At 34.6% G+C, this 15,605-nt stretch overlaps 3 protein-coding genes across 3 annotated transcripts; 2 read left to right on the top strand and 1 right to left on the bottom strand.

The window, feature by feature from the left end:
• Positions 1 to 880: 880 nt before the first annotated feature.
• LOC124629778 (hsc70-interacting protein-like) lies at positions 881 to 5,954 on the top strand. The gene is made up of 9 exons (XM_047163318.1): positions 881 to 1,014; positions 1,150 to 1,358; positions 1,994 to 2,091; positions 2,778 to 2,989; positions 3,514 to 3,623; positions 3,934 to 4,093; positions 4,277 to 4,534; positions 4,815 to 4,956; positions 5,188 to 5,954. The coding sequence occupies exons 2-9, from the start codon at positions 1,174 to 1,176 to the stop codon at positions 5,256 to 5,258; spliced, it is 1,236 nt and encodes a 411-aa protein (XP_047019274.1). The 5' UTR covers positions 881 to 1,014; positions 1,150 to 1,173; the 3' UTR covers positions 5,259 to 5,954.
• Positions 5,955 to 6,141: 187 nt separating this feature from the next.
• Positions 6,142 to 8,165, bottom strand: LOC124629780 (39S ribosomal protein L38, mitochondrial). The gene is made up of 4 exons (XM_047163319.1): positions 7,797 to 8,165; positions 6,985 to 7,553; positions 6,718 to 6,879; positions 6,142 to 6,441 (listed from the first exon to the last, which is right to left on the bottom strand). The coding sequence occupies exons 1-4, from the start codon at positions 7,976 to 7,978 to the stop codon at positions 6,167 to 6,169; spliced, it is 1,188 nt and encodes a 395-aa protein (XP_047019275.1). The 5' UTR covers positions 7,979 to 8,165; the 3' UTR covers positions 6,142 to 6,166.
• Positions 8,166 to 10,071: 1,906 nt separating this feature from the next.
• On the top strand, positions 10,072 to 15,219 carry LOC124629881 (lysine-specific demethylase lid-like). The gene has a single exon (XM_047163537.1). It carries the CDS (start codon positions 10,437 to 10,439, stop codon positions 12,876 to 12,878), a length of 2,442 nt encoding a protein of 813 aa, XP_047019493.1. The 5' UTR covers positions 10,072 to 10,436; the 3' UTR covers positions 12,879 to 15,219.
• The last annotated feature ends 386 nt before the right edge of the window (positions 15,220 to 15,605 follow it).

The following is a 15,605-nucleotide window of genomic DNA, read 5'->3' on the forward strand; positions in this document are numbered from 1 at the left end:
TGGAAACGTTTATTATAGCAGTGCCCAACAAGCGGCAAATGTACCCTAATAATACCATTCATTATAAAGCTATGTGGCATAAAGGACGAGTGCTTTCCGACTCGACCCCTGAACGTGTCGAAAATAAAAGAATTCGGAATAACACAGGAGACGATTACCATTTTTATATTCTATTATGACTCTTTTCTATTTTCATGCTAACATTTTAGTTGAACAGAGTTTCGAAGTGGTTTTCTTTCAACGTTGGGAAGCTGTATTCCTGTGTACCTATCATAGGCTATACTTTATCCGGGTACGTGAAGAAGTTCCCCTTAGCGACACCCGTGATACCTAGCATTTAAAAACAACTGGCAAAATATCAGAGTAACATACAGGCTTATCCGTCTGGGAAGTACCTAGTTCCCTTGGAAAGCGGATGAAACCACTGGCAAAAACTAGTGATTTTATAAACCACAGATGGACGCTGCTGCCATCTGTGTTTAAGTTAATGTGTCACAAAAGTGAGTTGTTGTGACGACGGGATCAACCCTCGATAACTGCATCACAGGTTTGCTATAAAAGGAGCATCAAAAGAACTTCGACAGATATCGCTACTGCTGTTACTTTCGACTTATTTTTATGTTATTGTCTAAGGAATTCTATTTATACAAGCTGTTTCTCGCGAGTTCGCAATCAGCAATCATAGCAAGAGAATTAGAGAAGTAGGTTTGTCCGTCCGTCATAGGACCAATATCTAGATATAATTACACCCATGACTATCAGTTTATCATGAAAACAAACAAAACAACTTACATTAAAAAAAAAAATGGTTTTAGTACCGTATAACAGCAAACATCGAAATGTTTACAAAATAAAACGAAAAATATCAATGATTCGGCATAAATGCCTAAATAAATTGGGCATATTATTATCTGTGGTTGTAGAAGAAGCGAGAAAATTCCGTATCCGACGAAGTGTCAATTTATTTGTTTTATGCGGTCTTTGCAGTGCGGTTTCCTAGTATTTTATTAGAAAGTGAGAAAATTATTGTTATTTTACACGTATAACCATACTCTCTTTACCTGTATTGTTCGCAGTTCAACTTGAAATCTTAAAATATAGGTTTGTGACGCTATATTTCGTTGTGTTAATTATTCATTTTGCCGGCAGCTTTATCAGTGATAGTCAAGAAAAATGAGTTGTCCATTCAACGAGGAGCAACTGACGCAGCTGAAAGCATTTGTAGAGTTTTGCAAAGGCGAACCGCAGATAATACACCATCCAAAATTAGCTTTCTTTAAAGAATATCTGGCTTCACTGGGTGTCACGATTCCCGGCCCAACACCTAGTGCTAAGAATTTTACCCCATCAGGAGATAAGTAAGTATAAACTGTAATATTAATGTAATACCATCGTCTCTAGCCTATTCTTCAACCAATACTTGTAGCAATTGCTTGAATTTTCACAGAAATCATACAGGCATTTAAATCCCAAGTTTATATTGGTATGTTAAATAAAATGCTATGTTTAAAGCATAATTGCGTTTCACATTCCACCAATGAAGGAGTCCATCTCTTTATCGTTCACATTGTGATATGGAAATCATATAACTTATGATTATGTATGGCAATAATTAACCAATGCACGAAAACAATGGACCTCTGTCTACACTGTTTAATGACCTGCACATGAAACTTTGAATCTTTATTAGCTATACTTTAGTGATTCAAATAAAATCAATCTTATCATGAAGTATAAAATATTTTATTAAGAAAAAAACTTGACTACATAGTATTGCAGCTGTGCAAAGCCAGGACGGGTTTGTCTGGGTGTTCATAATCCAACCAATATTATTATAATCCTACAGCCCTATAGTCAGTTATGAGATTATCATAATGTGCTGTGCTAACACATGCACAATTTTAAAACTTCTAAATAGAATGTTGCTAGCTAAATATTAGTTTCTTCACCTCTGGTTCAGTAAAAATAAATGTGTTAATATGAATTATTGTAGTTACAGCAATGCATCAAACAACAATTCTGAGGAAGCAGCTGCTGCCTCATCCGGTGAAGAGTCCTCGGCAGAATCTGATGTGGAATTGGACATGGAAGGTAAACATTTTGTACTAATATTTGCCACCAATATCTGTTAGTTACGCCATCATACAGATGCAGCTTGCTATACTAGATTAAAATGTACCTTGAATATATTCTGAGTAATGCAGTCTCTAAGCTATCATCGTTATATCAGACTGTTGCTGGCCATTGCTAAATGTGGACCTTCCCCTGAGAGCACCAACAATTCCCTCTTAATCAGTTTGCATCCTTTTAAGTGTTGATCTTATTAAAATGAAATTTTATTTAATTACAAATAAAATTATCAACAATGCTATGTCATAACATGTCTGTGGACAAGATAACTGTGTTGTTATAAAAACAATGTACAATAACTGCCACGCCACTAATAAATCATCTCAAGTTATTTACAATGGAGTGCCTTTGTTAATAATCTATATTATATTAATAAAGAGAAAACTTTTTTTCTTTGTTTGTGCTCTAAAGGCTCCAAGCGGATTTGACTGTTTTTGAAGATATATATTGTCCCCGAGTGACGAAGGCTATATATTACTCAGCAAATACAAGCTGTAGTTCCCATGGGATGCAAGTGAATCAGTAGTAAATAAAATAAATGTGAAAGAAAAGGAAACTACACTATGCAACCATAGATATTCCAAACTCTATTATTCAATTTACTTTAAGAATTCAATTATGAAGAACCTTTTTTTAATTTCACACAGGTGTCATAGATGCAGACACGGTGGACAGTGCTCAGGTTATGGGAGATGAGACCAAAGAGGTGACCGATGAGGAACGTGACCAGTCCGATGAGAAGAGGTCTCAGGCCATGAAGGCTTTCTCTGAGCAACAGTATGATGAAGCCATCAAACTGTACAATGAAGCTATTGAGCTCAACCCACAGAGTGCTTTACTTTTTGCTAAACGTGGACAGGTATAATACAAGTTATACATATCTTGTTGAAATCTTATTATTTCTGTTTCTTTGTAAACCTGAAGCTCTTTTCTTGACATTGATTAATTTTAATGTAATTACAACCGCTTGCCATGCAAGTAGGGCTGCCATCCGTCTGGGTTTCCCCGGATTTGTCCTCGTTTCGAGGCCGTCCGGGGGCTGTCTGGGCGGGGTTTCAAGAAGTGTCCAGGGAAAACCCTGACACTTTTCATGTAAGTAATCACCACATTGAATTTAAGTATATGTTAATAGTAAATGGAGTACAAATTAGGCATTATATTGTTTAAAAAAAATCGTACTTGTTCGGGGAAAAAATGCGTTTTACGCCAAATGTCCGTGTTTTTTTTAATATTTGTCCGGGTTTGCCGAAATTCGAGATGGCAGCCCTACATGCAAGACATTTTAATTGTACCGAAGTTCTCTCATTGTATGCTGTACAAAGTACTCATCAGTCCCGTTGTATATCCATGCTAAACATATCTATGTTTATATTTTATCCACAGATATATCTTAAGATGAACAAACCAAATGCCTGCATCAAAGACTGCACTCGCGCTCTGGAACTCAACTGTGACAGCGCCGCTGCTTACAAATTCCGTGGACGTGCTTACAGGTGACTTTGTCCTTAAATCATAGTGTAGGAATATTCTACGACCTTTACAAAACTGAATGTTACAAAAATGTATGACACAGGTTGCAATTTACATCTACGTGTTAATAAAAATACATAACATTTTCACACTAATGTTAAAATTATTGCAGTAGCCTAGCATATCATCCATTTAATTCTGTGATCAGAAACTCATAATATTATTATCAGATATTATAATGTTAGGTTTTTCTTTGGAGTAATATAAAAATAAAAAACACAAAATTGCAGTATTCCTCAGAGTGTAACATTAATGTCAAGCATCGCTTCACAGGTTACTGGGCAAGTTCGAGGAAGCATCTCATGATCTCTGTGAATCTCTGAAAATTGACTATGATGATCAAACCAATGAATGGCTGAGCGAGGTCAAACCTAATGCTGAGAAACTGCGCCAACACAAGCTCAGTGTGCAACGCAAGAAGGAGGAGAGAGAAGTATGTACTTACTGCTTGATTTATGTGCCCCAATGTGCTGCAAACGACTTTTTTTTTAATCTGTTTATCAAAACAACCTCTTTAATTAATAAGTGTGGTATATTACCTAAATGAGACATCACATTATAATCCCAACAAATGTAGGCGTTTGTAACAAAAGAGAAAATCGTTACATTATTTCAGCATCGCGAAAAGCTGCGCAGGGCTCGTAAAGCTCAGGAGGCCAGAGCTCGCGCCGCGCGTGCACAAGCTGAAGCCAACGCTCGCGCCCCGCCCACTGGAGCTGGTGGCTTCCCCGGTGCCGGTGGCTTCCCTGGCGCGGGTGGCTTCCCGGGAGCCGGAGGCTTCGGAGGCGCGGGCGGCGGCGGCTTCCCAGCAGGACTCAACCCTCAGGACTTCAGCAACCTCCTGTTTGATCAGGAGATCATGTCTGCATTCCAGGTAATTGCGAGTTTAACATTCTTGTAGGTGTGGGTTTAAAAATAATTACATGACCAAATGAGTATGAAGTGAGTAATGAAGTTGTTTATTCAATATTGCTGAATATTTGTACTGAAACTGAACTCTTCAACTTAATCATTTAAGCGTTATGTGCACCGTCTCACCATTAATACAAAAGCTACAGTTGTCTTTTGAAATGTGCACGAGTGCCATGCTCATACACTTGCAATCAGCAAAGCTTTGAGAGAATCAATATTTATATTGAATTTCTTATTTTTAGGACCCAGAGGTCGCCGCAGCATTCCAAGATGTTTCGTCTAACCCGGCTAACTTCGTCAAGTATCAGAATAATCCCAAGATTGCTGCAGTTATAGAAAAATTGCAAACAAAACTCGGAAAAGGTGGAGCTGGCGGATTCCCAGGTATGTTTTTCTTTTTTACAAGCTTTTACTTCAGTCTACCTAGGATGAGCCAAGTTATTGCAAATATAACTTGGCTCATCCTAGGTAGACTACTAATGACTGGCAACAGTCAAATTGACAAACATCAAGATCGCAATGACAGGGGCAATTTTGTTTAATGAGAGCTATAATATTTTTTTAAATTTTTTTATTAGTCTTACGGCAATATTTTAATTTGACGTTCTGTTCCAGGTTTCGGCGGCGCCGCACCAGGAGCGGGAGGGCCGAAGGCTCCCACAGATGACGACGTTGGTCTTGACTAGATTACACCATCGCCTATGCAATATTTGGTATCAAATTAGTAATCAGAGTTGCAAATTCACTAGGTATATAAAATACTGTATAACACACTTATAATATGGAGTGGGTATCATAATTATCTATGTGAAAACATAAACCCATGTGTATATTTTAAGCATTCTTTAAGAATTATTTTTGTTCAGATTGTTTTCTTTTGTAGATTTGGCAAACCTTTGTAGTGCAAAGCTAGCTAGCAGCAACTAGTCGCTATATGGTGCGTATATAATATATTGGGCCTCAAAATTTAAATAATACGTGTGTACTAGGTTCTCAACAAGCACATGATATAAAATTTATTACCATCAAATCTGGTTGCATTTATTGAAACTAAGTATTCTGAATATTTTACTTAAGTATTTAGTTTTCGTTACGCCATATAAATAGAGTCAAAATTAAATTATGATTAACTTTCTAATGTCTGTTTTTTTTTTAATATATTTTGGAAAAAACCTATAGAATGTTATTACAGACAACATACTATTTCTGATTATTTTTTTATTGGAAAATTAATGATGCTCAGACTGTACTAGATGTAACTATATTTAGAAGTTTACGCAATTTCAAGAAAAACCCATTTCTTTGCACATTGTTTAAAATTTGGTCTGATTTAAGAAAGTTAGTTTTATATTTTAATGTTTAATAAAAGTTCGTAATGGAAATAATGTTTGTTTTATTTTAACTCGTGCGGCGTAGACATACTAAGCAATGTTATTTTTGTAAACCATCCAAGCTTTTGGACTCCCTAAATTAGATAGTTTTGGGTATAGACTTGCAATGGAGGATTTGCCATATATTTTTGATAAACTAGATAATTGATTAAACTTTCAAAATAATGAAACAATTATATTTCTAGCTAATACATTTATTATATCTAAACCTCATTAATTCTACCCCATCCCATCCGTATCTTCTCTTCATGAAGTTTCAACCATGATGGCATGTTTTTAGGGAACGGTTGGGCATTGGGGAACTGGAGAGGCGGTGGAGGCGTCTTGAAAGGATCCTCATTCTTCAACTTGCGTAATAAATACTCCTTGTTAATCTGCTTTGGATCCCTGTACTTATCCATGTATATGTTGAATGCCTTTCTTCGGGGAAACCATTCCTGTGGCCTGTGATAGGGCTTAGGGAAATCATACTCATAAACTGAAAAAAAGTGATTATCATTTTAGTTGAGCAAAACTGCTGTCAACATTAATGTTTTTTTGTTCTAGCCAGATTTAGTTATTTACAGACTATTTCAAAAGTAAGTTGCTCATTTATTTTATTTAAATTAAAGCTGTAAAACTTTCTGTCATACTTAATTTTATCTTGATAGGAGAAAAAGCACCAGTAGGTAAAGGCTTGTTTTAATGTAGCCAAAAACCACAACCTTAGCTAACAGACCAATATAATTATACATAGTAAAGATATAACAGTTACCTGGCTCCTTGCTTTGCAGCACATCATGGAAGAACTCTCTAACTGTAGCATCCCAGTTGGTTTGGAAAAATGCTAGCCCAGCAGGAGTTATCTCATCTTGGTACTTTTGGTACCACTCTCTCGTCACAAATGTCCTGTCTTCCAGTGGTGACGATGAAGTTACTAAAAAAATCCCACTGTTATATAAGTAACAGAAAAAATAATGAAAGCACTATTAATTTACTATGTTACTTAAAAACCTTGAATTTTAAATAAAGCAAGAATTACCTTTTGTAACATCATAAGATAATTTCCCTTCTTGCTTGTATAGAACAAATGCATATCTGTGATACCCAGTGCCTTTCAGAGGTATGGGGCGCAAGTAATCCACAATTGTATCACCTTTCTCTACAGCATTACCAGGGATGTTGGCCACTAGCCAGTGCACATACTCTTTGTTGCTTTCTGTTAAATGACCATCTAAGCTTGTAAGAGCCAGTGTCCACAGAGTACTATCATCACTTTCATAGTTAACAATAGGATACTCTAGAGCTTCTGCTGGTTTTATTTCATTACCAGTATAAACAGGAAGATAAGAACCATTTTTCAGATCATACAATACTTCCAAATTCAAATATGGAACAAAGTATCCTTCTCCATATAAATGTTCAAATACACCATAGTGATCAGCAATTTGTTTCTTATGCTGGGGACCCAATGTGTTGAGCCATTCCTTCTTTGCTTCATTTAAATCAATTTCCAATTTGTTATTGCGTGCCAGCTGCTCCAGCTCCTTGTCTGCCTTATTTTTCTTAAGATGATCTAACCTTGATATGCGTTTACCCTCTGTTGATTTTCTGGAATGGGTTATAATTGTTATTGTTATTTATTTTCAAGTTAAGAAAGCATTGCTTTACAAAATTGTTTTATGTCTGAGACTGTTCAATTCAGGAACGCGTTATAAAATAAAGGAACATGTTGAAATGAAATGGGTTCATAGTGGTTTGTTGTAACTATTTTTACCAAACAGTTAAAAGATACCAAATAGGAATCAAAAGGGTAAATTTAATTTCGAAAAATAATTGCAATGTATTTCTTACTTCGCTCGGGGTAAACCAATATCAATTCTTGTTGTATACAATTCATCTTTATAGTTAAGTTCGTCCAACCGCTCCTTTATAGTGCGGCAGAAAATGGGAGCTTTGCCTCTTATTCTATGTGCACATCTTATCTGTTGTAATTGTAAGTTGGCTGTCAAAGCCCCACGAAGTGTATTTAACATTTTTCTTTTAGAAATACACTTTAAATCGAAAGCTTCTTATTTTTGGATGCTAGCTAAATCACATTGAGGTTATCTAAAATGACATAATGTTATATGACGGAAGACAGATTGTCACTTGAGAGTTTTTTTGTTGCCAGTTTACTTCAACGTATACCTTTATTGGTTGTTGGATACAACGCAGCATCATCGCAGGTCTAATTGAACAAAGATTTTTTGTTTACCCTACCAAGTACCAGCCCACGCGCTTAATGTAATGCCTAATTTGAATACTTAAACTTATTTGACTTTATAACTGATATAGATGGAGTAGGTACTATTTTAAATGTTTTTTTTTTAATCTAAATGAATACTATCACTATTATTAATAATACTTTTATTATTAATTTATTTATTAATTATTATTTCGATTGACCCTGATCCTAAGGAAACAGACTCCCGCTACTATATAGCAACAATAGCAACTCTCTCCGGCCATTTTGGAGGTATTCTGTGTCCTATATAGTTATCGGCACGGATATTGAGCTCTCGGCGGAAGAGTGGGGATCGCTTTGCGCACTGTACACATAAGGCAATAAACCAATAAATCGCTTCTGCGCAGGTGAAGGTCAGGGCTCAATATCCGTGCCAATAACTGTACAGACCTACCTCGCCTTCTCGCCTCGCCGTGTAGTTAAATTTGATTTCAATCGGTTCAGCCGGTTACCGTCAAAGCACATCAAATACGCAGTGCAGCAACCCAATGTCAAAATATTATAAAATATAAACGTAAATTCAAAAAATTTTATATAAAATAATAATTTCTTATGAATCTTTTCGCCTACAAGTAGTTTCCGTAAAAGCGTATTCACTTGGATTGTTCCTGGTAGGTTTAATACCTATCTATGCATTTATCCGGGTAGTGGTAAGTACCTACGCAAGTCGATAAAGTATAAGTTCAAAAATATTTTTATGTAAATGTTTTCTGGTAGGTACACTTTTTTCTTACGTATGCTGGCAATATGAAATAAATCGATTATTTGTACAGTCAAAACAAAACAATAAGTATAAAATATAGGTATAATACACACATTCATGAGATGATCACAATTTTTAACCGACATCTTAAAAAGGGGGAAGTTTTGAATTCGGATGTTTATATGTTTTTTTCATGACTTTCCGCACATAATCCAGCTTCCAGCCGATCTGAACAATTTTTTTTGTTCTAACCGCTAACCGGTACACTCCCCAAATTTTAATGATTTAATCCCTGAGAAATAGAGGCCATCTCTCGAAAAATATATTCACGCATCGGGTAAAAATTGACAGTGATTTGATATAGAGTTGACTTGATGATGCAGACTACAGAGTGTCGAGGGCTTATTTTATTTATTCGTATTTATAAGAACTTTGCATTAGGTAATATGTGTTATGAGAACTATTGAAGTAATTAAGTGTAGTTATTTACAAATGGATGATGGATGATAAATGATTTTGGACTAAAAGCCTAAAATGCTGAAAATTAAAAACCAAAAGATGTTAAGAAGTGCGTAGGTACTTAACATCTTTTTACCATTACTACCTACCATTTTTTTTGGGTTCCTTATATAGTCCGATATTACTATTGTCTTTTATACAGGTAGGTAGTAGAATCTGAACTAGGCATAATACAGTTTTCATAAAATTGTATAAATGCGTAAGCAAATCTAGTAAGTTTAGGAATTTAAATACCTAACTGAATTAGGTTAATATCTATAATTCAACATCAAGCTATTTTAGAAAACTGTAGGTAGATATAGACCTCTAGCAATATTTTAAACTGCACTAAGTTATTAGAAAACGAATGTTTCTAAGTTATGGAATCATTCTCGCAATAATTTACAACAGAAAACTTATGTGAACCTTTTATTAAGAGAGTCTACGTAAGTAGGTATTCATGATATCAAATGGTCAAGAAATATTCGATAAAAGCCTTGGTAAACATTTCGATTCACGTCGATTGTGATTGAGGAAGAGCAAGACGACATTACCTATATATTGTGCACGTAATATTTTTGACGAGCGAGCTGCGTTTGAACGAGGCATCAATGAACGAACTGACTGTGTCGCCTGTGTCGGTCGAGTGAGTTATCAAGTAACTGGCTGGTTGTGAGTCGTGAGATGTGACTAGCCCGATACAGCTTTTATAAACGAAAACCGTATAATCAATACTTATTTTGTTTCCGTGATAATTAATACTACTTACGTTTTGTCTTCAAGGAAATCAGCAATGATATTATCTTGTGTTTAAAACTGTGCGTATATCTCAAAATGCGGTGTAAATATAAAATGGCAGTGTTATAGTGTATTTTACTATCTCAACATTTTAGGAGCCATTTACACATGGTGAAAAGTCACGTAGACTTTTACTTCAAGTGAAATGTTTTACTATCGTGAAATTCAATTATTGGGTTAATAGTGTGGCTTTATTTTGTCAACAAAAATGGATAGCAAAAATATACAGAAAAATGCCATGCATAAAAGTGCAGAATTCACTTTCACTCCACCACCCGAAGCGCCTGTGTTTGAACCTACGCCCGAAGAATTCTTGGATCCACTCGGATATATAGCAAAAATTCGTCCTGTTGCAGAAAAAACAGGCATCTGTAAAATAAAGCCTCCGTCACGCTGGCAGCCACCTTTTTCTTTAGACGTGGACAAATTGAAATTTGTTCCTAGGATACAGAAAGTGAACGAGTTGGAAGCCATAACGCGTCTAAAACTTTTGTTTCTCGAGAAGATTTTAAAGTTTTGGGAACTTCAAGGATCGCCATTGAAAATACCCATGATTGAAAATAAAACCTTAGATTTGTACTGTCTCAAATTTTGGGTTGATGAAGAAGGTGGTTTTGAAGCCTGCAATAGTCCCAAAAAATGGCGTAAGATTGCTAATGCCATGGGTTACAGTCAACACACTAGTTCTATGAATTTTCTAAGGAGCAATTATGAAAAAATTTTGCTTCCCTATGAAATATTTGAAAAAAGTAAAGCTGATATATTAAAAACTGTGAAGAAGTCTGAGCCCAAATTTGAAGTAAAAGAAGATGAAGTTGGGAAGCCACAGATTATTGAAGTACCAATAGAACGAATAACAAAGATCAAAGTAGACTTAGATTTTGATGAAGATAAGCCTCACACAAGTATTAAAAAAACTAAGACAGGGTCTGATATCAAACCTGATGTTGATAGCTTAAAGAACAAAGTTGAGACTGAAGAGGTAAAACGCAACAGAGAGCTACGAAGATTAGCCTGTTATGGACCAGGGCCCAAAATGCCTGGTCTTAATGATGAAGAGTTTGATATTACAAAGTCGAGGAAGAGGCCCCGCTATGATCTGGATCCTCTTGCTGTTTACCAATGTGCAATATGCCAAAAAGATCACAGGGATGACTTGCTATTAATTTGCAATGGTTGTTCTGACACTTATCATACATTTTGTTTAAGACCTCCATTGAATGCAGTACCTGATGGAGATTGGCGTTGCCCTTGTTGCATAGCTGAGGAGGTCCATAAACCAGCAGAAGCATTTGGGTTTGCTCAGGCAGAAAGAGAATACACATTACAACAATTTGGAGAAATGGCAGATAAATTTAAATCAGACTATTTTGCTATGTCTGGCCATTTAGTTCCAACAACAGTGGCTGAAAAGGAATTTTGGAGGATTATTTCATCAGTGGAAGAAGATGTAACAGTAGAATATGGTGCAGACCTTCACTCAATGGATCATGGATCTGGTTTTCCAACAAAATCTTCACTCAATCTTTATCCTGGTGATCAAGAATATGTAGATTCAGGGTGGAACTTAAATAATTTACCAGTACTAGATGGTTCTGTTTTAAGATTTATTAATGCTGACATATCTGGGATGACTGTACCTTGGATGTATGTTGGTATGTGCTTTTCAGCATTTTGCTGGCATAATGAAGACCACTGGAGCTATTCAATAAATTATTTGCATTGGGGTGAGGCTAAAACCTGGTACGGCGTACCAGGCAGTGGTGCTGAATTGTTGGAAAATGCCATGAAAGCAGCAGCACCTGATCTCTTCAAATCACAACCAGATTTATTGCACCAGCTTGTAACGATCATGAACCCAAATATTTTGATGGCGGCTGGGGTACCAATTTATAGGACTGATCAGCATGCTGGAGAATTTGTAGTCACCTTCCCCAGAGCATATCATGCTGGCTTCAACCAAGGTTATAATTTTGCTGAAGCAGTTAATTTTGCTCCACCTGATTGGCTCAAGATAGGACGAGAGTGTATAACTCACTACAAAAATCTAAAAAGGTTTTGTGTCTTTTCACATGATGAATTGATTTGCAAAATGGCTTTGGAAGGGGATAGACTAGATTTGGAGACTGCACTAGAAACACAAAAAGAATTAGTCAGAGCTACTGCAGAAGAAGGGAGTCTAAGAGCTCACATAGCAAAAAAGGGACTTAAGAGTGTTCGTAGGACTGCATTTGAGTTGCTCGGTGATGATGAACGGCTCTGTGAAGTGTGCAAAACAACATGTTTCTTATCTTCAGTATCATGTAGTGATTGTAAACACATGGTTTGTCTGCAGCATGCTGATGACTTATGCAAATGCCCTCTGGAGAAAAAGACATTAAACTATCGCTATGATATGGATGAACTGCACATTATGCTACAGACTATAGACTTTAGAGTAAATAGTTTTGATAAATGGATGACAGAAACAAAAAAAATATTACTTCCTACTGCACCCGACATTGGGAGGCTCCAAAAATTAAAATTGTTGATTGATGAAGCTGAGGAACTTAAAATACCAAAGTGTGCCCTGTTGGCGCAACTAAAAGAAGAGTATACAAAGGCAACAGAAAATGTTGAACCAATAGTTATAGAATTAGATGATGATTAAGTTAGCATTATTTTTTCCTTTATAGGTACCTACAAACTAATATTGATTACTATGTATATTGTGTAACTTGTAATTATGCAAGATTAAACATACTCTTGGATGTAATGTCTATCATACATTCTTATCAATTTTATGTTCTCATCACAGTAAGGCAGCTTTAAGTATTGTGCTCTGATGTTTGGTTTTTTCTCCATTATTTCTAAACTGGGTACTTATTTTTCATCTTTGTAAAATAATTATAGTTATAAATGTGTTAATATTACATTGAAAATAAGAAGTAAATGAACATTCATTATAATGAAATGTGTAATTCTATGGCTATATAATGTATATTTGAAACCTGTGATTAGGAACTTTTACTATGTAAATATCACAGCTTTCTATTTCTTGTCATGTTACAGTAGAAATATTGTATAATTGTAGTGTTTTCCCACCGTATCATAATATATAAGATTTTGAGATAATTTTAGTTTCAAATAAATTATATTTGATTTTTATTATTTTCTTAATGGTATTAGAATCTAGATTCATGATAGTTGATGGCAATGGAGCAAATAGTTGAGAACTAATTTGATATTAAAACATGTCCTCTTCATTTAGAAATGTACACTTTGGGAAGGTAAAGATGTCTTTACATTATAGTTGTGTTTATTGAATCGAAAATGTGGACCCAACACATATGTGGCCACGTGAATGTTAGTTTAAAATTGATTAGGTCGTTTATTTACTGCACAGTCTCGCTTTTACTAATGATGAATATACTGTTGCAAACCATGTACCTTCAAACACAGTAAGGATTAAATATAACATTCGGATTATAGTTGTACTATTATAGCGCCAGTTTTAACTTCAGTCTATAATAATACCTACCTAACATTTTTGGAAACAAGTCTACTGATTGTATGAAAAGTATAAAAATATATGTTTTCTATTTGTTTTCAAGAAAAATAGATATTTGTAATTCTTGTTACAATTTAGGTGTGTTGATCTCAATTAGTAATCAGCATTATAAATATATGTCATCACAAACAAGCTTTATTATTTATTAACCTTTTTGTGGAAACAAGGTTTCAAGCTATATTTATGATGTTGAGAGTACTGTCGAAATAGTTCACGCTATACACATGGAAATGTTATTTATAAGTATGTTTGTGGGTGTGTCAGGCAAATAGGCACTGAGGTAGAATTACCTTGTTGAGTGCAACTTTTGATTAGGTAGGAACTCTAAAAATATAATGATATTTCTCTTATGTTGCCTGCATTTATACATTTTTTTGTACACCCAGTTATAGGTATATTTTAATTAATGTAGTATTGATTAAAAATAGAAGATAATGTGTAAATGTATGTTTCGGAAGTAAATACCTACCGTTTATTATAATATAAAATAGTTGATGTTGATTGCATAACTGGCTATGAAATGTGTATAAGAGTGTGTTTATGTCTGAAAATAATTAGCCTTTAATATATACTGTAATTTACTAAGATAAATATCAATTTTGATGTTTATATTACTTAAGTAAATATCAGTGATATTTATTGTAGTTAATTACAAGTAAGATTCACTTTAAACCTGACAATTATAAACTTGCCCATCTGATGCTCCTAGTGTGTGTAACTAATATAAATCAACTAAAAATTACTTCCTAATTTCATAATCGCTGGCCTAAAATGGCACTTATTTAAGACATTTCTGATATAATTATAACAACCTGTGTAAGGGTGCGTTTAGACTAAACGCACATTCACATTGTTTTGTGTTATTTCTGTATTCAATATTTTTAATGTAAACAGACGCAGTCAATTCTGTCGCTGTTTTCTCTAAAATAATTGTATAGGCTGGGCTATATTCCCTCATTTGGTTTAAAACGCACCGTAACACAATGGATCTAAAAGAGCAACAATTTCGTTAGGTTTATTTTTGTTTGTTTTGATAATAAGTTCACTTATAGCGCATCATTTGGTATTTATGTGATCGAGATCCACGAATTAACCAGTTTATTTATTCGTGTTTATCATAGCTAACAGTTTAAATAAAAGACACCTTAACATACACCTGCCACAATGATCCTTAATAGTAATAAGGCCAATACAAAGATGTACGCCATTTATTGACTGACTGCTTGTATTCATAGGAATTTAGTTTTTTAATTTAGGTGAACATAATTATATGTATTACGTACCTTACAGTGGAATGTGACTAGTAAATTATTTTTGCGTTGTGTGATTTAATACTGTGATTACAAAATTTTATTTGCTTCTGACATAATATGTAAAATAATGAAGAATGTGAGTATTAATTTCAACAGATTTAAATTAATTAAATTCTTATATTATTAAATACCTCTTTTATTTTTCCTTTCACCATTTTTTCCACTCATCTAACCATTTCAAGAAAAAATAAAAATAAAAGATCTGAATTGTGCAAAAGTGTTGTTTATTAAAATCGTGTAAAACTTAACATTAAATATTATAAGCATTTAAATATATTTGGTGTTACAGCTGTGATTATATCACCGTAAAATATTTAGTAGCATAATATATAATTATAAAACTTTTATTATGTCTATGAACATTATAATTATAAAACTGGTCACATTTATGCTAAATTATAGTTCGGCCATTCAGAGAATGCGTTCCTGACACGTCGCGATTGAACTGACGACGTAACTACATTCATTGATTATTGATATAATAATGTTGTTTTAATGCTCCTCAATTGTTAAA

Source organism: Helicoverpa zea, chromosome 4, assembly GCF_022581195.2.
Source record: "Helicoverpa zea isolate HzStark_Cry1AcR chromosome 4, ilHelZeax1.1, whole genome shotgun sequence".
NCBI classification, from domain to species: Eukaryota; Metazoa; Arthropoda; class Insecta; order Lepidoptera; family Noctuidae; genus Helicoverpa; species Helicoverpa zea.